The sequence below is a fragment of the Motacilla alba genome, chromosome 6 (assembly GCF_015832195.1).
Source record: "Motacilla alba alba isolate MOTALB_02 chromosome 6, Motacilla_alba_V1.0_pri, whole genome shotgun sequence".
NCBI lineage: Eukaryota > Metazoa > Chordata > Aves > Passeriformes > Motacillidae > Motacilla > Motacilla alba.
Window position 1 is genome coordinate 16,826,141 of NC_052021.1, and position 25,414 is coordinate 16,851,554.

The 25,414-nt window shown below is 50.4% G+C and overlaps 2 protein-coding genes and 1 long non-coding RNA gene across 6 annotated transcripts; 1 reads left to right on the plus strand and 2 right to left on the minus strand.

Moving 5' to 3' along the window:
* Positions 1–632: 632 nt before the first annotated feature.
* On the minus strand, positions 633–4,564 carry LOC119702426. The gene is made up of 3 exons (XR_005257353.1): positions 4,517–4,564; positions 3,151–3,272; positions 633–1,764 (listed from the first exon to the last, which is right to left on the minus strand). It is a non-coding gene; the product is annotated as an uncharacterized LOC119702426 (long non-coding RNA).
* FBXL15 (F-box and leucine rich repeat protein 15) lies at positions 4,213–10,815 on the plus strand. Of its 3 annotated transcripts, none has more exons than XM_038140498.1 (4): positions 4,213–4,335; positions 6,038–6,288; positions 7,022–7,524; positions 7,893–10,815. In XM_038140498.1, exons 1-4 carry the CDS (start codon positions 4,284–4,286, stop codon positions 8,080–8,082), a joined length of 996 nt encoding a protein of 331 aa, XP_037996426.1. In that variant the 5' UTR covers positions 4,213–4,283; the 3' UTR covers positions 8,083–10,815. The 3 variants fall into 3 exon arrangements, with proteins under 3 accessions (XP_037996426.1, XP_037996428.1, XP_037996427.1); XM_038140500.1 differs by having other exon boundaries at positions 4,263–4,390; XM_038140499.1 differs by lacking the exon at positions 4,213–4,335 and adding an exon at positions 4,606–5,285.
* On the minus strand, positions 9,140–20,154 carry CUEDC2 (CUE domain containing 2). 2 transcript variants are annotated; one of them, XM_038140504.1, is made up of 10 exons: positions 20,073–20,154; positions 19,170–19,299; positions 16,069–16,160; positions 15,092–15,235; positions 14,707–14,768; positions 13,139–13,272; positions 12,135–12,305; positions 11,751–11,812; positions 10,028–10,088; positions 9,140–9,655 (listed from the first exon to the last, which is right to left on the minus strand). In XM_038140504.1, exons 3-10 carry the CDS (start codon positions 16,140–16,142, stop codon positions 9,509–9,511), a joined length of 855 nt encoding a protein of 284 aa, XP_037996432.1. In that variant the 5' UTR covers positions 16,143–16,160; positions 19,170–19,299; positions 20,073–20,154; the 3' UTR covers positions 9,140–9,508. The 2 variants fall into 2 exon arrangements, with proteins under 2 accessions (XP_037996432.1, XP_037996433.1); XM_038140505.1 differs by lacking the exon at positions 20,073–20,154 and adding an exon at positions 19,475–19,892.
* Between the last annotated feature and the right edge of the window lie 5,260 nt (positions 20,155–25,414).

The following is a 25,414-nucleotide window of genomic DNA, read 5'->3' on the forward strand; positions in this document are numbered from 1 at the left end:
CAGCACAAGCCAAGTCTTTAATGGGCCGATGCACTTATCTGTTATTGCATTAGACTTGTGGTTAAAGATAAATGGTGCAAACACCCTCCCTTGGATAGTCCTGCACAAATGCCGTTCTGTGGCTTAGTCAGGGCAAAAACACACTGCCGGAGATCCTTCCTGAAGCCCCTCCCACCCAGACCTGGAACAGGGGAGAGCAAATCTGTACTGTCCCGGGCCTCTTTGCAGCTTCCCTGCATGGGACACTCATGTGGGACCGTGGCAGGATTTTTCAGGGCGAAAGACATTCTAGAAGAGGATACAGACTGCAAAATGTCTTACCAGAGAGAAGAGGCGTTTCAGACTCTACACGAGGGACGGCTGCTGCCCGCCCATCTGCCAGTGCCCTACCCAGTGTCCTAGCTCCCTGCCTTGAGCTGCTCCCTCTTGCAGGAGGACCAGGGGCTTGGAAGAGTGGAGTTGTAGAGAGGTGGTAGCAAACACTGTGTGCTGGGCCTCAGAATGAGCTGTAACAAAATATTTCTGTAATGCCCCAGGCACGCCTGCTGTTACAGAAATCCTCTCAGACTCTGTCCCCGCCCCAGGCAGCACCCGCACAGGGAGCGGGCTCCTCCTGCACCACCATTGCTCTGTCAAGATGAAGACAGAAATGACAGCATGATAAAACCTGTCCTGGCGACGTGGGAGGTGGGGCCTCAGCACAGCTTGAGCCATAAATAATCTCCCTACACAGCAGTTAGGGGAACAATTGTGTGGGAGTATCTCTTGGTAAAAAGATGCTCAGGCAAAGATGGTCTTGAAGAAAAGCAAGGGATTTCTGAGTGGCGGGGTGGGCTCTCCAGTGAAGACAGAGCTTCCTGGGTGCCAGCAGGTCATTCACCAGACCTGCCTCACCATGGTGAGTCACTGCATCAAAGAGACAAATTTAGTCTGAAACAACCCAAATCACCCGTACTCTGGTGCATCCTCCCAGGACAGGCTTGTGCTGCAGCACAGATCTTCTGACTGCTCTCCAGCTAATGTATGCAGCAATAGGATGTGGTCCCTTCCCCATACCTTCAGACTCAAGATTCACATGGGGAAAGGTGAAAGGGTATAAAGGGAAATGAGAGCAATGAATACAGAGTATTTTATGCAGAAAAGAGACAGTAAGCCCAAGGCACACAGTCTGATCCAGCACAGGAAGAACACAGTCACATCCAGGATTGTGTAAAAGGCCTTGAAGGTCAGTTATAGAGGAGTAATTACAAATATAACCAGAAAACTGAGCAAAATGGCTGTCGTGGAAATGTGTGGAGATAAATTCAAAGGACACATTGAAAGCTTGAATGCAGGGGATTCATGAGTAGGATGCTTCAGAACAGCCCTGTATTTCTGTTTAGCTGGGAGCTTCCCATGCATAATCCTCTTTCAACCTCGACTTGCAGAACTTGGTCTTGCTTTACTTCTTTTTATTTGGTTTTTTTTTAGTCCTGACTGTATAGTCAAATTATTTTCTGAATACGAAGTAGGAAGGTGGCATGTACAGGGAAGAGTTGAACAGAAGTCACCATGTGTTCTTGTTTCACCAGCTTAGAAATGGCGTCTGGTTACACTGTGCAATCTCAGCACTGACTGACAGCAGAGCTTACCCTATGAGCTCAATACCTTCTCCCATGCAACCAAGAAGTCCAGCTGTGGTCCACTCCAACCCTGAGAGTGATGGGGGCTGTCAGACCTATCCTGCAGCCAGAGAAAAGATGGAGCCAGATCCTTTGAAAGAACCTGGTGAGAGTCCAAGAAAAAACAGTGTTGAGAGGCTTTAGTGAACTTCTGTGGTACTGCATTCACCTAGCTCTCACATCTAAGAGGAGTGAATACTGCAGAGCTACTGGTGTCCTTGACAAGATCTTGACAAGTTTCTTCTCCCACTTGAGACTAGTAGAAAACTGTAAAGAAAATGGCCCCAAAGTCTTTGCAAGGCTAAAGGTGTTTAGCCAGCAAGGTGTCAAGCCATCATACGAGGTGACAGGTCCTAGAACATCGGGATAACGTTGGCTTGGCATCATATTGATCTCCTAAAAATAAGCTGTACCCTTGGACAGCACTAGTTTCTGGAAACCCCAGCAGGCTTGCAGAAACCCAGCCAATCTCTGAATACACCTCTGACATGGAAATAACTGAATTTGCAATGCAAGGGAGAAGTCAAAAGGCATACATAAGGGAGACTTGCCCATTATAGCTAGAAAATCAAGAGCATCTCTGGGAAAAAAAAAAAATCCTTGGGTTCCTGGCTTGAGGCCAGCTCTTCTAAGCACAAAACTTCCCCTCCTTCAGGGCCCAGTTTCCTAAATCTCATCTCCACTTCCTAAAGGGTGAAGTGATGACCAAAGTGCTTCTCAAGGCTCTTCAGAAGTACAGCTGTGCATCAGCACCACCTTGCAGCAGAGTTGGCTGAAGTCTCTGCTCACTTCAGGGGATGTTCATGAGGGTAAAGATGCCATGCCCCGGCTCTGCAAGCTGCCAGCCTTGTATGTAAGGAATGTACCAGAAAGCTGCAGCAGCAGCAGCTGATGTGAGCTAATCTGCTTTCTCCCCCTGGTGCTCAGCTCGGTCGCTCATTGCTATGGATCAGCTCATGGCCTGACGCAGTCGCTTTCCCCCACAGAACTTCGGTGGCCACTGGGATAACAGGAGTGCCAGGGAGCTGAACAGCGTCCCCTGCGTGCTGAAGGTACCTGTGCAATACACTCCCCCAGCTGTCCTGCAAGAACTGCAGGTGCCATAGCCCAGCATTCACCAGGTCCACCTCAGAAAGCTATTTTGGAAGACCTGTTTGAGGTATTATGAATCAACTAAAAATGGGCATCCAACTGAAGCTTAGAAAGGGGACTTACAGACACCTCTCAAGAGAAATGCAGACCCAAGTCTGGCAGAATATATTCCAACAGAAAGCCAGAAGCTTGATGCAAATCTTGATTGAGCAGAGCAGAGCAAATCTCTGGTTCTTCAAGCTTGTCTGCTTTGAGCTGTCCCTTCCCTGCACAGCACAGTGGATAACATCCCGCAAGCCCTGTACCGCAGTGCTGTACAGCCATTTCACTACTGCTCTGCATGAAGGAAAACTTGATAGACATGAGCACAAAACCAGAACTGGTTTGGGATCCTTACCATTGGTGTAGACCTAGGTTGCTGAGTTTACTGAACATCCTGACGGTGTAAAGCTGTGTCTCAGTACACACCTCCACAATACACTAACAGTCTCTGATGCTCTTTCTGCATCTGCAAACAACCTGTGGACAAAAAACCAGAAGAATATGAACATTCCACAGCTGGAAAGTATCCATAATTCCTACTATCTCGCACATACATCTCAATAGCTGTAGCCAGCCAACCGGCCAAACCCCTCAAAGGCCAAGAGCTCTCAGGCCCTTGGGGCACCTATAAACCTTAGTGGCTCTAACCAGCCACACGTCCAGCTTCTACCACTCCAGCCTATAGGCCCAGTGATTCTATACATTAAGGGACTCTGCCAGGAGGCACTTTTCCATTTCACAGCGGGCAGTCAAGAAGAGAGTGTTATCACCACAGGGAAACAAAGAGCTGTCCCAGGACATGGCCAAGGGCATTTTTAACAACAGCAGAAAATTTAAAACTCTGCATCACTTGTCCTTTAAATGAGAAATGCACTGTGCTAACTCAGAGAGCCACTGGAATCCTCAAGGAGCAGGTGCTGTGTGTCCTGGGGCAGACAGGGTGGGTAGTTTCCCCCAGAGGAAAGAAGACCTTTCCACAAACCAGCTTCTATGTTTTGAGGAAATGAGCAGAGCAGGGTGCACAGACAGGGTGATCATTGCTTTCCAGGAAACTTGGGACCGGGGATTTGGGATTTGTTAACTGTCTGTGGGCCCTGCTCTTTTGCCAGGGGGATTTTTTTTTTATAATTTCTATGCCCGCAGTAATCGGCAGCTTGATGCTATGCTGCACAGGTCAGCAGGTCTCAGTCCCGAGACAGAGATGGAGTCACACACTCTGTGCCGGCCCGGAGGTGTGGTGTGCGAGTGTCGCACCAACGCGGACCGGGTGCCCGCCGGTGCCCGCTCCGCAAACCGACAGCGGGGAGGAAGAAGCAGCGTCCGTTTCTACGGGGTCGTTATGGCAACTGAGCGGGCAGGAGCCCGGGCCGCTCCTCCGGGGGGGCTGCGCGCAAAGAGACGAACCCCGCCCTGTGCGCGGGGCTGCGGGGGCAGGCGGGGCACCGGCGGGGGAGCGGAGCGCGAGGAGCCGGTTGGCAGCGCGGGAGGATGCGGGCTGGGAGCGGCGGGCCGCGGGCAGCCCCGGGGCGGAGACAGCCCGGTACCGGCGGAGGAGCGGGGCCCAGTGGCTGCCGGTCGGGGGTGTTATGAGAACTGTGAGCTCCAGGGATTGGCCTTTCCCGGGGATCCGTCCGCTGCTGCGGGCGGGCAAGGGCGGCACAGCCCGCTGGAAGAGCCGCGGAGCCGGGCAGTGGCTGGGGTCCGGCGGGGCCGTCGCTCACCGGCTGCAGCGTGTCCCGGCTCCGCGTAGTGCTGAACGGACAGCGGCGCCGCGCTGTGCATGCGCGGCCGCCCGCCGGGGCAGGGGCGTGCGCTGGGAGCGGGGAACGGGGCGGCCGGGGTGCGCCGGGAACCGGGGCCGTGGGGAACGGCGGCAGCCGGTGTGCGCCCGGGAACCCAGCCAGCTGCGGCTGAGCAGCCCGTGTGCGCCGGGGAATTGAGGCCGTGGGGAACTGAAGCGGCTGGTGTGCGCTGGGATGTCGAGTGCGCTGGGGAAACGGGATAACCGAGGAACTGGGACAGGCGGTGTGCTCTGGGGAGCCGGGGTAGCTGCGGGGCTGCAGCCACCGGAGTGCGCCGGGGAACTGAGGCCATAGGGATCTGGTGTGCACCGGCGATCTGGCATAACAGAGGAACTGGGACAGGCGCTGCGCGCGGGGCAGCGGGTGCGCCCCGTGAGCTGGGCCACCAGAGCCGATGGGCGCGCCGCGCCGCTGGGAGCAACCTGCGGGAGTCGCTGCGACACCAGTGGGACCTGCGACCACCGTGGCCCGCTGTGCCGCCCGACACTCCCCGCCGCGAAGCGGTGCCCCTGGGCCGGTGCCGGTAGCGCGCTCCGCCGCCGCGGCGCGCCCAGGGGGCGGGGCCGAGGGCGGGGTGGTGGCGCGCGCGCACTTCCGCCCGCCGCCGTGACGTCACGGGCGGCCGCCGGTGTCCAGGGCGGGTGCGGCGCCGGATGGAGCGGCCGGGGGAGCCCCGCCGGGGCCGCAGGTACCGGGGAGCCGGGGCAGGGCAGGGCAGGGTTGCCGCATGGCCCAGCGGCGGGCAGCGGGACGGTGTCTTGGTCCCGGCGGCCGCCCCGCAGCGGCGGCGGGGCAACCCAGGGGCGGCTCTGGGGCCGAGCGAGGCTCTTTGGGACGGCGGGGCAGGAATGGCCTCGGGTGAGGATCCCCAGGTGCGGACTCCGCTGGGGCCGAGTGTAACCGCGGCCTCCAGCCGCAGCTCCGTGGGCTTTGGGCTGCCGGGACCCCTCCGCTCCTTCCCTTCGCGGCCCGAGGCCTCATCTGCGCAGGGACGCTGAAGGTCCGCTCCCTGCGGGGAGCCCGGAGCCTTGTTCCTCCTGCGGGAAGGAGCAAGCGCCTGGTCTCTCCCGCTTGCAGGGTGCCCGGGTGGCCCGGCACTGGGTGGGGGACTGGCTGACAGGTAGAGCGATGCTCGGACATGAATGCTGGGCACAGCTGCTGTGCGACTGGTGCGGTAACGCTGCAGCAGCTTCTTGCTGCTTCGCTGAGGCACAGGGCCTCCCTCAGCAGCTGATGGAAAGCCCCACCCAAGCTCTCCTGGAGGGCAGTGTGGGCAGGTAGACTCGGATGCCTGAGCAGTGAACGTCCCAGGCTGGAGAGGTGGTGATGCAGGCGGCAGGCACGTGTCCTGCTGATGGCTAGCCAAGGGGCTGTTCCCTGTGGGCTAACTGTGGGAATCGTCGCTGAGTCTGAGTCTTTCTTTCTGGCTGTTCCTCCTAGAGGCACCCGGCAGTAGGTGTGAGCTGATCTTGCCTGGCTCCTGCAGTAGCCTGGCCCTCTGGTGTCTGATGATGAGTGTGACCCCGACCAGGGGATGCCTCCTGGACCTGCCCTGGGAAGACATCTTGGTTCCACATATCCTCTGTCATCTGCCACTGCAGCAACTCCTGAGCCTGCAGAGGGTCAGCAAGTCGTTCCAGTCTCTCATCCAGCTGTACCTGGCCAACATGCGCTGCTTTGACTCAAGCCAGGTATTGGATGGCTCTGAGGCTGGGGGAGGACACAGATGTCCTACTGCTCTGGAACTAACAGGGGAGCATCTATGTGGGGAGAAGAAGAAACCTTGGCAAGGACGGTAGTTTCTGCTCAGAAGCTTGGGTTAATAGTTCAGGTGTCAAACTGGACAGATGGGCTTAGGGAGGAGAGGCAGTGATTCAGGGCCCAGCAATGCCAGTGTCTTGAGTAAGAGGCCCTGGGAGGAGTAAGCCTGGAAACTCCACCCAGGCCATTATGGGGCACTGGCTGGCAGTTTGGAGTTTTGGAGTGGCATGTCCTCATGAAAATTGTGCAGTAGGTTGGGTCTGGTGGGAGATACCTCTGCTTGGTCTTTAGGGAAAGTTTGTGCTGTTCCTGGGAGCCACTGCCTGGGACTGGGAAAGACTGGAGTAGCTGCTATTCTGTGAGGACACAGAGTGGTCTAGCTAAGAGATTTTTGGAGAGCAGAGGTGTGGAGCTTATCACGAGGATATAAATGCAGGAGTGATAATGTGGGATGGAGAAACCAGAGTATCATTAGCTTGTGGCAGTAGCGTTGGCATGAGGTGAGCAAAGTCTGATGGTAGGTTTGCCCTGGGATGAGGACAGGGGATGGCTTTGGTCACTATTGTCACAGAAGAAGAGAGGAGGGGAGAGAGTATTTGGTGAGGACCAGGCCTATCTGAGACCCTGGGGGGATGCCTCATTCTTCCTGGGTTCCCCACGCAGATTGGACCTGCCATCCCTCGGGCCGCTTTTGTTAACCTGTTGAAGGACAACGAAGTTCTGCAGCAGCTGGCACTCCAGAACTGCTCCGACTGGCTGACGGACCGGGAACTGCTCCCGGTCATTGGGCAGAACCACCACCTGCACCAGATCCAGCTGAAGGGCTGCGCCCAGCTCAGCCGCCACGCGCTGGTGGCCATCTCGCTGAGCTGCCCCAACCTGCGCCAGCTCTCCCTGGCTCACTGCGAGTGGGTGGACAGCCTGTCCCTGCGCAGCCTGGCTGACCACTGCAAGGCGCTGGAGGCTGTGGACCTGACGGCCTGTCGCCAGCTGAAGGACGAGGCCATCTGCTACCTGGTGCAGAAGTGCGGCAGGCTCAAGTCTCTGTCGCTGGCTGTCAATGCCAACGTGGGCGACGTGGCAGTTGAGGAGACTGCCAAGTGCTGCCCAGAGCTGGAGCACTTGGACCTCACGGGGTGTTTACGAGTCAAGAATGACTCCATCAGGTACTGAGCAATGTGGGGGGCCAGGGTGGGGATGGCAGGTGTCTGGGATGGGGAGAGAACCAGAGAGGAAAGTCATATTTCTTCATGCTGAAAGCAGTGAGAGCTTAGTCTGGGAGAGAAGCCACTAGCAGGCCCTTCAGGGGAAGCACTGTGTGCTACTGACAGCAAATTTCCCAGCATATCATGGAGGATAGGTCTGGGATCCAGATGTCCCTTGACTTTATCTCATACCGCCATGGTGCTGTCCCCAAAGGATGGTGCATGTGTGGCACAGTCACGAGCGCTAGGCTGCTGGGAGTAAAGAGAAGTGTGAGTGGTGCACTTAGGAGTCCTGACTTGCAACTTGCCTGTGCTGTCTTTCTTGGCAGGGTCCTGGCTGAGTACTGTCCCAAGTTGTGCTCGCTGAAGGTCAAGCATTGCCACAACGTGGCTGAGTCCAGCTTGAGCATCCTCCGAAGCCGTGGGGTGGAGCTGGATGTGGAGCCTCCGCTGCAGAGGGCTCTCGTTCTGCTGCAGGATGTGGTTGGCTTCGCCCCTTTCATCAACCTTCAGATCTAGAACTGCTGCTGCTGGGGAGGGGGGGACTGACACAATGCTGGGATCCCAGAAGGATGCCGGAACTGGCTGCTGTAGAGATGTGCAGAGGGAGAGGTCAGTCCCATTGGTGAGGCTGGCCTGAGTGGGGCTCACTCTTTCCTCTGGGGCTGTGTAGCAGCCACTGAGTGTTCGTAAGTGGACTTCGTTGGTGCCTCTGGGGAAAGTAACTCCCTCTGCAGTGGCGTGGAAAGAGAGCAAGTGATTTGCAGGAACACCATGGTGCTGAACAGGTGCTTGGTCAGGCCAGCTAATAGATAGGACTTATTATTTGTTGTATTTTAAATCTTTAAGTGGCAGCTGTCCAGAAAGCAGGGGAATGTTTGATGGGGACTGTCCCCTGGGGTGGGTGTGCAAGGCATGCCAGCAGAGCTGTGGAACAAACCAGACCAGCTGGAGCAGAAAGAATAGCTACCAACCCTCCTCTTGGAAGAGGGCAGGCCCCTCTGAGCTCTGGAAGGAGGGCAGTGAGCCTAGCTCCAGCCCACAGCCACTGGCTAGCCTGGCACCAAAGGACTAGCATGTCCCCAGTACAGGCTGTGTGTCTGCCCAGGCCTAGCATGCTGGTTTAGGCTGGAACAAGGGAGTTGTTTTCAGGGGGAACATGCTCCAAATGGCAGTTTGACTGACAGAAAAATGCCAAACCTAGCTGTGCTGTCACTGAAAGCAGTTGGTCATTGTCATTTGTTTCTTCCAGCATCTGACTATTTTAGTAGTGCCCAGGCCTGCTACTGTATTTTGCTCCCTGTTGTGTGGCTGGAGCTTTGGCTCTCAACAGTGGTGAGAAATGGCAGGAGCACTGACTCTGCTATCAGCTGGAGTTTATGGAGAGAGCTGCAGATTGTGTTGGCAGGGGGGGAGCCTAGTTCTGGAGTTGAGCCTGAGTTTTATCCGCCAGGCAATTAATCAAACAGCAGCTGCATCTTGAGAACGTGATGAAGAGAGTAATTGGAGGAAGAGAGGATGACCCTGCTCCTACCTTTGGAGGCAGTGTTTTAAAGCATGTGCACACTCTGGCTGAACTACACACCAACTCACATCATTTTTATTAATACCGGCACTCAAAGCAACAGTGCACAAAGACTTGTTAAAAAGGTTGCTGCAAAAGCACATGCCACATCTCAGATCTAAAAATGTCCCATGCAAGGAATAGCAGAGAATGCCCAGGTCCTGGAGAGCCACTGCAGTGTGCCTCTAGGGGCAGAGGGATAGCTACACAAGGAGAGAAGTCTCCTCAGCCAGGTTAGTTGAGGAAGCTGAAAGCAGTGTCCTGGTTTCCAGGTTAGTTCAAGTTAGTGGCAGGTGGAGTCACCTCATTCCTAGCACCACACATCCATCCTGCCATGCCTGGCAGTGAGGTGGAAGGCTGAAGAGCAGAAGGACCTGGCTGTCAGTGGAACTTATACTTCCTGGCTGGTTTTAGGCTGATGTAGGTTCTCTTCATCTCCTCACTTTCAGGCTTCTTGATGTCTTTGTACCTCTCTCCTTTTGTGCTCACCACCTGGTTATCAATATAGCGGATCAACTTCTTGGGAGCCTGGAGAGAAAAGATACGAACACCAAGTGGATGGACAGCCACACTGCTAGAGAAATGGAGGGGTTAAGCAAAAGCAGAGCTGCATTATGGGAGGTGGGTGGGTGGGCTGCTTTACCATTGTCTGTGTTGGCAGTCTTAGCCAAAACTGGGAAGGATGCCATCTGATGGGAGTGAGCAAGAGCCATGGTAGTCAGGAAAGGTAAGAACTGACATTTCCTGCAGCACCTTAGCTGAGCTAATCTTCCCTCTTTGACTGACAGGTTCTGTGAATGGACCTGCCTTTGGCCTGCCCTGTTGTTTATTTGGACTTGCAGCCTGGCTTTATTTTAAACCTTGGGACATTCAAACTGCTGGTGAGCTGGGCCTGCTTACCTCTTTGGGTGGAGCTGGCCGATGTGTTTTCTGATCATCTGCGCTATCCACCATCATGTATCTGAAACACAAGAAGCATTCAGTGAACACTGTAACAACCGTTACCGAGGGCTACTCACAGCCTATGTTCCTTCTCCCCTGGCTGGTTTCTGTCCTACTTGCCTAGATTGCAGCTAGGAAAACCTGATGCTGCCTTCTGGGTGAAATGGGCAAGAAGTATGTCACCCTTCTGGTGAGAATCTAGTGGGATTCTCCAAGAGTAGCATCCCTAGCTGCATGTGAAGGGTATTGAAAACTCAGGTGGTTGAGAATGCTGATAGCCACTGCAGAACTGAGAGAGGTACTGAGGTCTGGTGTGTTCTGCCATCAGGGCAGCTTTGTTCCTTCTCAGTCCAAGTGATGGCAGCCAAATGAGACATAGGTGAGATTACAGGACCAATCTGTCTGCTTTTGCCCTGAATGATGGTGTTCCTTTCACACTCCTCCTACTACTTGACTGTGAAACAGGTCTATGCTGGAAGCAGCTTGATAAAAGCATCACCTCATTTCCTATGTAACTGAAACATCAGGGTCCAAGCCTTTGCTTGCTGTACTGCTGAGTTGCTACTCTGAGATTTTGGTGCTGGTTTAGCACAGGTGACCATGACTTCTCCCTCAGTAGTTAGTATAGTTACTCTTGTATATCTTCAGCTATGGCGATCTGCTTTCTGTACCTGTGCTTGAGTGATGTTTAAAGTACAGGATGTTGCCAAAATGTCATTAAAGTGAAGTTCTCAGAAACATAACAAGAAGCTGGTGGTTTTTTGTTCCCTTGCCTGTCGCTCTGAAATGAGCCTGCACAGGAGATGGGCAAAGACAGGGATTACTACTTCTGCCTGGATGCTGTTCTGCCTTGCTTTATCTTTCCTAGCCCATTGACTGTTTATCCTGTCCCTGGGGAGCATGTAAAGTGGAAAAGATGTGGCTGGATAGACGTGTGGAAGCTGCATGCCTGCATGAGGATACTAATGAAAGATGAGATCTTAAAGCAGATAGATGAAAGCAGTGTGGGTTCTCCATTGAGAATTAAATGCTTTTAGAAATGAATATAGGTAAACTAATCTAAAGCTACTTTCATTCCCAAGAAGTCCATAGGAGGATTTCAGAGAGGTTTCTTTAAATGCATTGAATTCACACCTTCAGCAATTGAGATTTAATCTTCCCAGTGCTATTGTACAGGCAGTCTCTTGAAGGTATCTTTAACCTTGTTTGGACTGTCTCCAAGAATGGAGGTATGAATGAGTTACTGTAGTTCTACAGGTCACCATGTGTTTGTTACCTGAGCTGTAGCACGATGTTTGTGCCTTGAACCTTTAAGCAGGACCTCAGCTAACAGCACTGTGACTTACACTGTATCTATAGGAAGCTGAAACCTTGCAGGAAGCCAGTGCTGTGACCCAGCTGGTACAGGTCATGTGTTTCTGTGCCAGAGCTCTAAAAGAAACCAAACCTGTTCTGTTGTTTAGGTTTTGTGGGTTGTTTGTTTGGGTTTTTTTGTGTGTATATGTTTGGTTGGCTGTTTTTTAAATTTTTTTTTCTTCTTCCCAGCTGATGATTGTATTTGTGCTTAGATGTGTTCAGCCAACACCCACCCCTAGTTCTTTACAGACCACATTGTTGCCCAAACTGCTACCTCTTCATTGATTTGGAGCAAAACAAGGGTTCTTTGCTGCTGGGTACTTACTTCTGTAGGATGACCTGTTTTAGTTCCTCGTGGTTGGGTGCTCTGCGGGGCCGTGCCAGTTCCTGAGAGGAGACAAGCTGGTGTGTGAATAGCACAACAACAGGGCACACAGCTTCCCTGCCAGCTCCCTGAACCCAGCTGCTGGTGAAGCACTCCACGGGAAAAGGGGTGCCAGCCACAGCTCCACTGGGATCCTGGCTTGGTTGTGGGCACAACCTATATTAAGAGAGCCAGGGGACGGAGAGGAGCTGCCACTCTGCATGATCCTCCTGGCTTATTGTGCATAAAGGTTCTGCAGTCGAAATTTCTGCTTGTAGCAGACAGCTGTGGCATCTGCACGTCCCTGCTCCTTGACCCACTGCCACCCTGGTCAGAGTACAGTACCTTCACACTCGCACCTGCCGGGCCAATTTCCACCTTCTCCTCCACAATTAACTGCACTGCCTCTTCCAAGTTCCCCAAGGTCATGGCGAGAGCCTTCTCTGCCTGGCTCACAGTACAGGCTGGGAACATCTCCAGTAGCAGCTCCACCCCATCCTTCAAGTCAGCGCCTTCCTAGTTGAAGAAAGAGATAGAGGTAAGTTGGGGATGCAGTGAGGAGAGGGCTACTGAAAAGGGCCTCTGGTTTTTCATGGTCAGGAAATTCAGCTTGCCCTTTGCTTAAAGCTCTCTCTCCTTACCATCATTACTAAATCTGATTCCTGAAGCTAACAGGGGACTGTATCTTTGGAAAGACCAACTCCTCTCACTCTCCTTTAATCTCCTCCCTCTGTATTTCACCTTGCTTTAAAGCAGGGCTCCTGTTACCTGACTCATCTGTGTGGCCATGCTTAAGAGTGAGCTTCCTGGACCCTGTGGTGTGAATGCCTGACTCCTGCCCACCTTGTGAAGTTATATGTACTTTGATTACAAAGGAAAGGGGCTGCTAAACACTGACCTGACGCTACATCAGAAGGCATCACCATAGCAGCATTTGCTAGAACGCTGTGGACACAGAATGCTTGTACTGCAGAGCAGGAATAGATCAGCACTGGAGAAACAGCAAGCAGGGTGTGGGGGAGGAAGGTGGGGTTGATGTAGAAGGTACTGCAGTACCTGTAGCTGCTGTGGGATCTCTGAAGGCACTGGGACACGTTCTCTCAGCCACTGCTCTGGCTTACCCTTTCCAGCCACTGAGAAGGATGAGACAGAGCACTGGCTCACAGTCTGTCAGCACATAATTTTCTGACAGTCTTGCTCAGGCCATACAGTGGAGAAGATCATGGACACAAGTGATGCTGTGTCACAGCCTGTGCTGTCCAGAGCTGGAAAATGCCCTCAGGTAGTGCTGATAGCCTAGTGCTATGTGACTGTACCCAGTGTTCCTGCTCCTCTGCGGGTACTCATACCTGGACCCCGGCTCCGTCTGTTAGAGTGCACAGTCTTTCCCCGTTGCAGGCTCCAGCTCCAGCCTCCTGGCCATTGGTGAGATCTTCAGAGGACGCTTCACTCTTGCTTTCCACAGCCTTTTGGCCAAGTTTTTCTTAAAGACACAGTGATATCTCCTGAGGAACAGTCCCACTAAGGCTAGAGCTCTGTGCTTTCTGTTGGCATTAGATTGCTAGTGCATTGTGTGCCAAAGCAAATCTCTTCTTAAGTGACAACACTTGGAAGCACTACTGTTTCTCCTGCCCTCAGCAGGGATAGCTGCAGCTCTGCTCCCACTGATCTGCAGGAAGACAGTGCTAGCACATGCCAGAGTGCCTGAGTTCTGCATTTCCAGGCTGTAAAAGGCATGGGCTGCTTGTAAATTCAATTATACTTTTCAATTCTCAGTCCACTAGTGCTTTGGTTGTGGATACTTCCATTTCTAAGAATTCCCTGGTATTTTCTCTTTGAACTAAGGTGTACTTTTGATTTTAAACTTGGGAATACACTGTGGTAGTCCCCAGGCTGCATGCAAGCCAGCACATCCTGTGATCAGGTTACTCTGATGCATCTCTTTTTCTACAGGGTCTTTTCCCCACTGTAGGAAGAACCATTTCACTTTTGTTCTGTCCTGTGACTGGAATGGTGCTTTCCTTCCACACTCTGGCTACATCAGGATCCTCAAAGGGTAGGATGCAGGGGAGCAGAGCAGAAGATTTTGTCAAGTTCAAGCAAGCAGCAAGTAAGATAAAAGACAGGACTGTCTATTCTACATTGTCGCCTTCTAGCAAGACAGCAGTGATGTTGCTATACCAGCAAAACTCAGACTGGTTATGTCCTGAAAGGTTTGATATCCAGGCACTGCAACCTGTCTGTTCTTTAGTGGAAAGTGCCCATGGAGTTAATTGCTATAGCAATCCAGCTGGCCTGTGAATGCTGAGGTTAGAAAGGGCCATTGTCACAGCGTAGTCTTCTGCAGTCCTGCATAGTGCAGGTCAGAGCACATCACTGGTTTCGCATCTGTGCCAGGGTTCATGGATGAACAGGAAGTGAGCTTTGAGGATGCTCAAAGGTAGATGTGATACAAGTATTCAGCTGGATACCCTATTTGATGATGCACCTGATAAAAGCTGCCCAGTGGTAGTGCCACTTAGGCAGATGGCTATCAGAGGCAGGCAGAAATCCTCTTTCAGAATTAACTTACAGCAGAATTTCAACAAGCAGCCCTGAACTGGCTATTTCTTTCTTAATACTCTGGCTTTGATCTCAATAGAGGCATTTGGAGAACTGATCAAGTGTTTTTCACTTCAGTTTGTCATGGACACTATTCCATATGACTCCAACCTCCCATCTCCCATTTGCTGATGTGAAAAAACTGACTGAATGTTGGAAAAAAACCCCAAACCTGTCAGTCAATTTGGGCTACCTTATGAGTTCCTAACTGTGGCAAACAAGTTCGTACTTTTTCTGTGACATATGTTCAACTACAAATATTAAGACTAAAACCATGTACAGATCTTCTTGTGCTGACACTGTTTGTGTAACTCACCTTTGTTGCGAGCTTCACCAAGCCTTTCTGAGAGGGAGAACATCATTTCACAAACATCCCCACTGCAAGAGACAGAAGGTGGATAATAAGCACGAGGAATAAAAGCACTAGCCTATCCTACTTGGCTACCATTTTAGAGAAAGACAAGGCTTGACGGGAAGCCCAGTTAAATCAACTGGTATTTCAGATTACCAAGGACCTACTTGTAAACTATATTAGGATTAGCATCTGTGTATTCAGGCAAAGAGTCACTTATCATGATGGCTCAGGTTTAGTACTAATACGTTTTCAACTGGGTATAACAAAAGAATTTGTAGTACTGGGGGTCTGGGGGCCAGGTCCCTGATGCATGGCATGCACATACAAACCAGTAACAATCACATACCTGTGGATTTCTGCAAAACCAGGGATATATGCCTCCATCATTTCCACAAAGGTGTCCATGTCAAAAGTCTCTTCAGAGGACTCTGGTGAGCCCAGCTCTTCCAGGACACCCGTGATATAAGAGAAGAAAACATCATCCATCCCACTGGAGACAAAGAGAACACAGACAGCAGGGTCAACAGGCACATCTTTTCCTTTCTTTCCATCCCCATTCTGCCTAATCTTGTGTTTTTCTAATACAGCAGCAGAAGGACCTATGTGACTGTATGTTATGAGGAGATACTATCCCTAAGGCCAAGTAGCAGGTGGTCAGTGGTTGAGAGGAAAGCATTAACATAAAAGATAAACAGTGCATGTGGTCCTACTTCCGGGGCAGCACTGAATGAAAGCCCCAGCCTGCGTTCCAGAGGCCATGCTCCTGTGGATGCTTCAGCTAAGCTAACCAAAGAATTCCCAATGTCCAAGAACCTTGGATGTTCTATATTGAGTGGTATTTCAGGTGATGTCATCATATTCTGGTACGTTATACTTCCTGTGGGATACAGTGTTCTCTGCTTGCTGCTCTCCACGCTTGTGTCACTGCTGCCACCAGCTGCAAAACTTGCTGCTGTGTTCCAGCCTCAAGGTGGCTGTATCTCTGCATGAAGGCAGAGCTCAAAATAGGGAGAGGCCTGACATAGATGATCCTGCTCAGAAAGCCATTTGGGAGTGGTGTGGAATGAAGGAAATCCCATATCCTAATGGGTATTACTGGACAGGAAATTAATCATCTTGGTCATCAAAGAAATGACATTACTTGATTGCAATGCTAAACTATAGTTGTTCCAGCATTCCCATCAGAACCTGTGCAAATTACCTACATCCTGGATCTGACTTAAGAGAGAACAACACAAAGTACAGGAAAACTACAGAATTCAGTATAATGCACAGAGTGACAATGCAGGAGCAACGATACTGGAACTGCCTATCTCAACATACCTGAGATCTGCTGCAGGGATGTGGGACTGGATGAAGTGTGTCAGTGTGTCTTGAATGATTCTTTCAATCTCCATGTCTCTCTAAGCCTTTTCCTTTAAAAAAAAAAAAAAAAAAGAAGGAAAAAGAAAACTCCATGTAATTTTAAGAAAATCACAACATCAAAATGCAGGTATGGTACAGGCAAGTGTGCTCTTCCCATGAGAACAATTCACAAACTTCTTCAATGTCTTGTCATGTCTGGGTAATAGCAGGCAAAGATATCCATAAAAAGCTGCAGTATGAGGATCCACTGGAAAAAGGAGCCCAATATCTTGGGCCCCTCCTGACTGTGTTGATGCTGTCAGTATGCAGCTGTACCGCACATTTAAAAAGTCCCCTCTGAGAAGCAAAGCTGGAAATGCAGATGTGTCCAGCTGCAGGAACCAGGGACCCCTTCTGAGCTGGAAGACTGTGCTGTCCAGTGAGGAAGAAACAGGGAGTGGGCTTGTACACTCACTGCAGAAAGGGGTGGACTTTCCAGCTATGAGCATATGCAGTGATGCCTGGACTCGACTTGGGAATGAGTGGCAGGAAGGGTAATGTCTCCTAAAGAAAGGACATCCTAGAGTGTATTTTACAGGGAAATACCAAGCAGGGCACAGACAAGTAGTCTGCCAGCCAAAATATCAAAGGTCTCCAGGTCAGGCATGGACTGCCAATGGAATCCTGCCCAAACAGGAGCCTGTTGTTGTGCTCGGTAAATGAGCCATTCTAGAGTTGATGCAGCTGCAACAAGGGGCACTTGATAACCCACAATTCAGGGGAGTTCTAAGAATCACAGAGCTCCTACACAAGCAGTGGCAGAAGGGGGCTGCCGTGCTTTGGCTATCAGTACTGAGCCTGGACTGAATGGGGTGGAAAAAAAGCTGTTTCTTAACCATTCCTTCCCCTTGGGGTCTACAGAGCTGCTGGGTGGACAAGTTCCTGGTATAAGCACCAAGTTCTTCCCAGGAAGGAAAGCAGCTTTGCATTTAGAGGAACTGATATGGTCATTGGCCAGGGAGGTTCCAAGGGTCATCACGCTCCCATCAGTGCAGCTCTCTCATTTCAACCACACTAGGACCTGACCAGGCCTGTTTGACACAGAACTCATGGAACAGTCATATGGCTTACTAACAGACAATTCTGGTGTCCCATGGGAATCAGAAAGGTTTGGCAATTCCATAGATGAGCCTTCCAGAGTTAGCAGGATATAAACAAAACCACCCCATGACACTCAGCCAAATTTAGAATTACGTAACTTGGGACATCAAAATTTCTGCATTAAACCTTCAAATGCTACACTTCTTCTAGTGATGACCTGCAATAATTAAGGGAGAGATTCACTAGGAGAGCTTATCCTATGTGCTCAGTTTCGTGTGAGAGTGATTTACAGTGCACAAAGTGATCTACAACCCAAAGGCAGGAGAAATCACTCTCCTGAGAGCTCAGTTTTCCTGAAAAAGTGTTACCATACTTCTAAACTTCCAGTCATAATTGCAATGTGGGTTTTAAGATCACTTCACTAGTTGTCACTGATTCAAATAAATCTGTGAAAGTCCTTCTGCATTTCTTGTTGCAATATGGGTTCTGTGTAACATGTTGCACAGAATCTATTTTTAAAAGCATATGATGAAATGATACTCCTATTGCTCTGCTCACAGCCACAGCCTTACAGTTTTGCACTGTCAGAACGAGAGACCTTCAGCTCCTGGAAATCCCTGTCATTTTCTGACAAACCCCAGTCTTTAAACACTGGGTTTTTTATCACTGAATGTCATCTCATTAGACAGGCTTAGTTTGAAATGCCAGGAGTGCTTATTTGAATCACATAACATCGCATGGCATACATATTTCCTCACCTCAGGCAGAGAAAAGTAGTATCAGTTCTCCAATTGTGAATGTGGAAATTGTTCATTTTCTGTATTAGATACTTTGGCCAGTTTCCCACCCTATTGTCAGTCCCAAGAACCTAGCAATCTCAACAATCTCCATCCCCTTGTATTCTCCTTCCAAACATTTTAATGTCAAATTTATTTTGTTGGCTTGGTGGGGCTTTTTGTAAAACAAATGTAGAATATCCCTCTAAAAGTACCATTGCTCTTGGGGTGTATGAAATAAATACTTATGTTATATTGAAGAAAAGTTGGTATGAATCTGTCTTCCTCAAAAAAAAGACAATAAACTGAACTGTTTGCATACAGCTCGATTATTTTGGAAGGCTCTTTCAACTCCAACTTCAGTAATCATTCTCAAATGGTCAAATGATGGAATGGGAATGACTGTGAGCCTTGGACTTTTTACTAACAAGACTGACTTGAGCAATTTAGAAGAATGTTTCCGAACTAAGGAATTGTATATCAACTTTTATGGGATCATAAATTTGCCTACCGATGACTAGAGGTTTCTGCACGTGGAAGGAGGTGGGTGTTGTATCCTTGGATGTTTCTCAGAACAGGTTAGAGCAAGTTTATGTAAATCTGATCTGAGAAGGTTCATTAGCTCAAGTGTCAGTGAGTGAATAATGGGACAGGGATGGTTCACTGAGCTCTCTCTGAATTTTTTTTCTGAAAAAGCACAGAGCATGTCTTATGCTGCTTGGTGTGTCTGTGCTTGGGGAAGTGCATTTCTCTGGGATATAAGGCCCTCTCAGTGCAGCCTGTGACATACAGGCTCAGAGGGAACTTCTCAAAAGACATGTGCAGGACAGAGAATGAGCTGTGGCTATACTCCACTGAACTATTTAACTCAAACTTTGCTGGCTTAAAAGAAAACTTTCCTAAGGCTAAATTACAGTTTACAGACAATTTTAGTGCTTCTATTTTTTGTTTTTCTTGCTAAAGAAGTCCCTGAAAGTACTTTCACAGTGTGGCTGCTATGGGAAAGCAGGCTGAGGTCACTGTGAGTGTTAACACAATTAACTGCTTAATGCTCTAAAATTAATATATGACTTTTGTTCATTACTTAGTCCCAGTAAACTACAGTGATAGAAAATAATAATGCCAGTGGCCAGACTCTGCCTTCCCCTCTAGATCTAAACTGGAAAGCTGCACTTTGATACTCTGCTGACACAGGGCCCTTACCGGAGCAGATGTGTCACATGTGTGAGGTCTTCGGCACACGGCCACTGTTTGTGAAGTCACTTCAGTCCCTGCAGAGGAGTTGACAGTCCATCCTGTGACTGTCAGGCTCAAGCCATGAATGAGGGAACCCCTTTATGGGAAAGGAAAGCTGAATTAGCCGGAGCACAACAGAATCACTCTGTATACTGGCATCTTTATGCTTTCTGTCACTTGTGACCATTTCCCTTAACACAGAGAGTACAGCTTTATTCTTTGGAGTAAAATGTACTTCGTGAAAGGATAGCATAGCTGTGAGAACAGTATACCTGTCACCCTTCAAATTCACTGCGATGCCGCAATGCTTTTCAACATCCACAGTTCATGCAGCAAGGCCGGCAGTGGTCCCTGCACATCACCAACATGTTCCAAAAGCACTGCTGGCCTCATCGCCATGGCCAAGCAGAAGCTGTGTCTCTGGAGGCTTTAAGGAGACACACCGGAGAGCGAGCACCGGTGTTCCCGGTGCGCAGGTCGCCCCGGCCGGAGCCCCAGGCGGCAGCGGCGGCACGGGCAGGGCGGCTTTCACTGCGCTCGGGCTCTTCTCCGCCACCGGCGGGCCACGCTCCCTGCCGGGGGCTTGACAGCGAGGCCGCGGTGCCGCCAGCACGCGGTGCACGGGCCGGCTCTCCCCGCCGCGCCGCCCGCACCGTGCTCGATCCCCGCCCCTGCCCGGGCCCTGGCCCGTCTCCCGCCCCCGCGCTGCGGACCCCGAAGGAGAGCCGCACTCCGGGTTCCCCGGGCTCCCCCGTGGCGCTGTGTCCCGTGTCCCGTGTCCCGTGTCCCGTGTCCCGTGCCCCGTGCCCCGTGTCCCCGCGGGCGGGGCGGTAACGGGCGCGCGCCGCCGCCGCCGGGGTTAGCGGTCACCTGATCGCCCGCGCGCCCCCGCCGCGCCGTCCTCCCTGCGCGCGGGGCCCGCGCGGCGCGCTTGAACGCGTCACGTGGCCGCGCCAGCCGCCGAGGCGCGCGCGGCCCGGCGGGGCGGGGCGGAGCCGGCAGGGCAGGGACGGGCGGCTGCGCGCCGCCGCTCCCCGCGCCGCCATCTTTGCTGCGGGCAGCGGCCCGGCGCGGCGCGGTGCGGTACGGGGGGCTGGGGGCTCTTGGCGGTGCTCCCGGGAAAGGCTCCCAGGAGCTCTCCTCGCTGCCAAGTGCCGGAGGCGCGTTTCCTGCTGAGAGCAGCACGCTTGCAGGCGTTTGGGCCAGGCTGCCCAGCTCTTCGGTCAGCCAGAGCTCCGTCACGGGATGCTCCCCAGGCCGCCGCCCGAGTGAGGGCTCCTGGCTAAAGAGTCACCCACCAGCGCCAGGCTCGACGAGCTGCTGAACAATCATCCATTCTGCCAGTCCGGAGCATTGCTGTGTGCCTTGGGCAGGCTCAGGCCGTTCAACAGTCACAGAATCAGTTGGGTTGGAAAAGACCTCTGTGACCACCGAGTCCAACATGTGACCACGCAGCGACCTGAGAAAGCAGCAGAGCGGGATGGGGACAGGAGCAGAGCGGGATGGGGGGACAGAAGCAGAGCGGGATGGGGGGACAGGAGCAGAGCGGGATGGGGGGACAGGAGCAGAGCGGGATGGGGGGACAGGAGCAGAGCGGGATGGGGACAGGAGCAGAGCGGGATGCGGGGCAGGAGCTGAGCGGGATGGGGACAGGAGCTGAGCGGGATGGGGACAGGAGCTGAGCGGGATGGGGACAGGAGCAGAGCGGGATGCGGGGCAGGAGCAAAGCGGGATGCGGGGCAGGAGCTGAGCGGGATGGGGACAGGAGCTGAGCGGGATGCGGGGCAGGAGCAAAGCGGGATGCGGGGCAGGAGCGCGGTTCTTTCCCTGCTCGATGGCTGCACTCGCCCGTCCCCCAGTCCGGTGAGCTGCTCCCTGCTCTGCCTGGTGTGACAATGCAGTGCTTCCTGGAGCACCTTTGGAGAACGAACTCTGTTATGCCCGGTGCTTCTTCAGAAAAACCCTAAAGCAGCAAGGCATAGTTGTTCTCCTAGTCATGTTTCTCAGTCATGTGTTTTTAAATACCCAGCGAATGAGCCTGATTCTGCCTTTGGTAATATAAAAAAAAAAAATCCAGAGTAATGCCAGCTGGGTAAGGAATATCACACTCACTCCAGTGTTCCTAAGAGCAGTCTGTTTCCATTGTTTATTTCTCTTGAAATGTACATACATTCCTCCATTGACACTGTATGAATACACCTCATTGTAAGAGTACCTACTGCTTTTAATTCTGCTTTCGACTGTTTTTTAGCTGCACTCATCCATACATTTACCAGAAGTGATCAACTATGCTGCATTATCTTTCCTTCAATCTGTGATTTTGCCTTAGTCTGGTAACCAGTTTGAAATCTTCTACCAAGCCTGCTATTTCTAGGTTTCAAATTGTGTGACCCATTGTGGAAGAACATGCTCAGAATGAAGCTGCTTCTGGAACAGGCTTCATCACAGTGAAGTGGAAGGGGAATTTTTGAAGAAAATGAAGTAGCACATGTAAAACCCGGTCCTGGGGTGACTTTAGAATGCTGAATTTTATCCCCGTTTGTCTGTTTAGCCCAGAAATAAGTGTTGTGCCTTTAAAACTGGTTCCAAGAGCCAAGGGGGGGAGAAGAAGCTCACAGTTTGTTTGCAGAAACTTTCTCCCCCGCATTCTTTCTCACGGACTGTGTTGTCTGCAGCACAGACAGTGGGAGAGGGCTCTCCTTTGCTTTTAGTTAATTTTTTTTAGCTAGCTGAGGCAGAGAAGTTCCCCGGACAGTGGCTTTTCTTTTTCTTGGAATTGATCAGCCTTGCTTTGGACCAATAACCCAGAAAAGCACCGGGAACTCAGCCTGTGGCCCACCAGGGCTGGGGACTGCATTTTCTGGTGCAGGAGGGACTGATAAGAGACTGAGTGAGCCGAGCTACAACCCACAGAAAGAACTCTCTCTGAATTTGCCTCTCTTCAGAACAATGAGAGATTCCACTGTTTAATATGATTGGTTTTTTAATGTTTGTAAGTACTTGGCTTGTTAAATAAACAGTTTTTTTCCATTTTTTTCTCCAAGGAAATCTTGCCCAAACTGGTGAGGGGGAGGGGTCACTTCAATCTGCTTTCCAGAGGGACCCCATTCAGAAGTTTCCTCCCAAATTCACCCTAAACCAAGAGAAGCCCTTGGAAATTAACAATTTTTAAAGCTATGACAAACAATTGTAGTTACTCTGTTTGACCTAACTTCCCTCATCATTTCTGAACCGAATTAGAACAGACATTCCTAAACAATGTTATGTTAAGAGGTTCTACCAGTGTTTTCCAGGTGGTTCATGGCATCCTATTCATCAGCAGAATTTAAGGATTTGTTTAGCCTCAGTCTGCTCTGTAGTTTCCTTGGCTTGCTTGGAAAGCTTGAGGCCCATAAGAAATTTTGAGAATTCTCAGATACTGTCAGTTCGGATGGTTTAAAAATTCTTACAAATCCTATGATTTTTGTATCACAGATTTCAGAACAACAACAGACTGGACCTCTGTTCGTTGTTTCTTTTCTACAACCAAGACTTTGAAGGTGACCATCAGCTGAGACAATGACAGGAGGAAAAAACCACACTGGACTTTGAAGCAGAGGTCTGAGAAAATCTAAGTTACAATAGCACTGAGATTCTCCTGTAGCTATTTAAACTTCTTAGTTGTGTGCATTGAGTACACTAGGAAGTAGTGGCTTCTTTTAGTGTACTTTTTTGCATTTTGATATTTCACTTTTCCACCTCACTCTAAACCAAACTGATGTAAGAGAGTGGGATGTTTTAAATTACAGTAATGGAAGAAGACTAGTCTTGTAGTACTGGTAATAGGTTCCAGAAAAAAATGGCATCTAATAGCTCCCCAATTTTAAATTCAGAAAATTTTGACCTAAAGCTCAACAAAACCTCCACAGGGATTCCCTATACAAGTGCACAAAACACACCCTTCATTGAGAGTCCAGGCAGAAAGAAACAACAGCACAGGAAATTGTTCTTGGAGAACCCTTCTACTTGTCAGTCACAGGCTGTTGCAAACCAGAAAGGTTAACACACCATCTAATTATTTGATAGGATTCATATTCCTTCACAAATGTGATGAATAATCCAAGTGTGTTGAATCAAGCCACAGGAAAATTGTTCCTTCCCCAGCCTTTTATTAACTCCTTGTGGTATAATATACTTGAAATCATAGAATAGTTTGGGTTAGAAGGGACCTTAAAGATTAGCTCCCCACTGTGGTCAGGGATGCCACCCAAAATGAGTTTGTTCTGTGACATTATAACCTGCGGGTGGACGGCTCTCGTATGTGAGAAATTTTACTTTTACACGTGCTTCTCTTTATATTTGACTTGAAATTAGAGGACAAAAAAGTACCCCTTCCACCTGGTTTTGCCTCCCGCTTAGTGCAGACTTAGTGTTCCCTACAAAAGGTATTATGCTGTTTTTGTATGCACTAGCTTTGAAAGGCTCTGGTGACGGGGCTTAATCTGAAGCAAGGCACGCTTTACTGGGATGTGTTTCCTGATATTTAGGCTTCGTTTCCCTTTGTTTTCAGTTAATCTTGTCATACATTCATGTGTCCTTGAGACTGCTTAAAATCCTTTCCTTCTGCTAAGCTTAGGCTACCAGTACACAGCTTTAAGTTTTGTCCAGTGCTTTTATTTTTACTAACACAAACTGCATTTTGATTGTGGTTTATCTTCAATCCTCTGCAGACCCCCATTTTTGCAATTTAGAGAAAGGGTATTTTGAGTAGTCCTCTTTTTTTTTTTTTTTTCTTTTTACTAGCAATGAGTGTTCAAACTCAGAGCTCTACAAAAATTTAACCAACTTGTGAGCACCCCTTGGAAAGCGCCCCGGCTCCCGCGTGTCCCGCTGCAGCCGCGGCCGATCCCGGTGTTCCAGGCGCGCTGTCCCGGGGCTCGGGGCGGCGCTCCGGGGGCAGCGAGCGCGGCGGGGCCTGGCGCCCTCTGCCGGCGCGCCCCGGAGCGGCAGGCGTTCCTCGGAGCGCGGTTCCGAGCGCCCCGCTCCTGCGGGCCATCACCAACGCGCTTACTGCGGCACTCCAGGAGGTGCTTCTTTCGGTTGATCCTGCGAAAACTCATGTTGCCATTTCAGAGTCTGACAGGTAGGGTAATCGGCATCTCTAGGTTACAGTTGGGTTTATTAGAACCTATTTGTCTTTACACTTTCTTGGTAACATGGAGTTCTACGTGAATATTTCCTTGGTTTCTTAGTCACTCTTTGCCTCCTCTCATGTACATCTTGTCATAGTTACAAAGGTCTTGTAGTCTCACTCTTTGCCTCCTCTCATGTACATCTTGTCATAGTTACAAAGGTCTTGTAGTCAAATAAGAGACAATTCTGTGGTTGTGTATGACAAATGAATCTGTTTCATTCCTGTATTGTGACTTAGTTAGCTTGCAGGTGTGAAGAATATTTTTTTTTTATGACAGCAAAATGAGCAATTTGTCTAAAAATAAACAGCAAAGTACGTGAATAATAAGTAAATGAATAATTTGTCATCTTTCTGTCAGGGAACTCATTGTGCTTTGCATTTGCCTTACAGTTTTGTGTACAGTAGGCTGGAGCACAGAGTGATGACATGTATTTCCAAAAGTCCCAGTGTGAGCCTGTGGCGGAGCCAGAAAAAGGAACCAGGAATTTGTGTTCACTGACTCATCCAGTTGGAAGTGTGTTACTTATGGGCATTTTTGAGGATGTGAAAAAGTAAAATAATCAGCAAACAAAGGGGATTTTTCAGTCTCAGATTATAATACACTGAGCAAAGGTAGTCTATAACAGGCTGGGGTGTCTGGAGCTGCTCCAGTTTGGCCAACTCTAAAGGAGCAGTAAGAAGATGATACTGAGGAGCACTGAAGAGGCTTTTCATCTGCAAAAGGCTATTGGTGCTCTTATACAGGATGGTGATGTAACTCTAAAGTGGGTGGTATTATAGCAAAATACTTTCCAGCTGACAGTGTCAGATGGTCTCATGGCTGGGAGGAGCTTTTAGGCTACCAAGTACTTGGAGATGCTGTCCTGTGCAGATCTCGTAAGCGCTGTGTGCTCTGTGATGGGTGGCTCTTCCCAGCTTCTTGTAGGTGCTGCCAGTTAGTGTTCCATTGTAGGCTGGGTCTTAGTCACTGTGTACAGCCCTCACAATGCTCACTTCTTTTCTTGGCAAGTGTGATAAAGGGCTTTCTTAGTACTTATCT

Bases quoted from the DNA above. Each gene is read 5' to 3' on its own strand.
- FBXL15 (XM_038140498.1), top strand. From the start codon at position 4,284: ATGCGGGCTGGGAGCGGCGGGCCGCGGGCAGCCCCGGGGCGGAGACAG. The intron at 6,289-7,021 runs GTATTGGATGGC...TTCCCCACGCAG, and splicing joins GCTGCTTTGACTCAAGCCAG to ATTGGACCTGCCATCCCTCG. The intron at 7,525-7,892 runs GTACTGAGCAAT...CTTTCTTGGCAG, and splicing joins GTCAAGAATGACTCCATCAG to GGTCCTGGCTGAGTACTGTC.
- CUEDC2 (XM_038140504.1), bottom strand. From the start codon at position 16,142: ATGGAGATTGAAAGAATCATTCAAGACACACTGACACACTTCATCCAG. The intron at 15,236-16,068 runs GTATGTTGAGAT...CTTTGTCTCCAG, and splicing joins ATCCCTGCAGCAGATCTCAG to TGGGATGGATGATGTTTTCT. The intron at 13,273-14,706 runs GTGAGTTACACA...TGTGTCTTTAAG, and splicing joins TGGTGAAGCTCGCAACAAAG to AAAAACTTGGCCAAAAGGCT.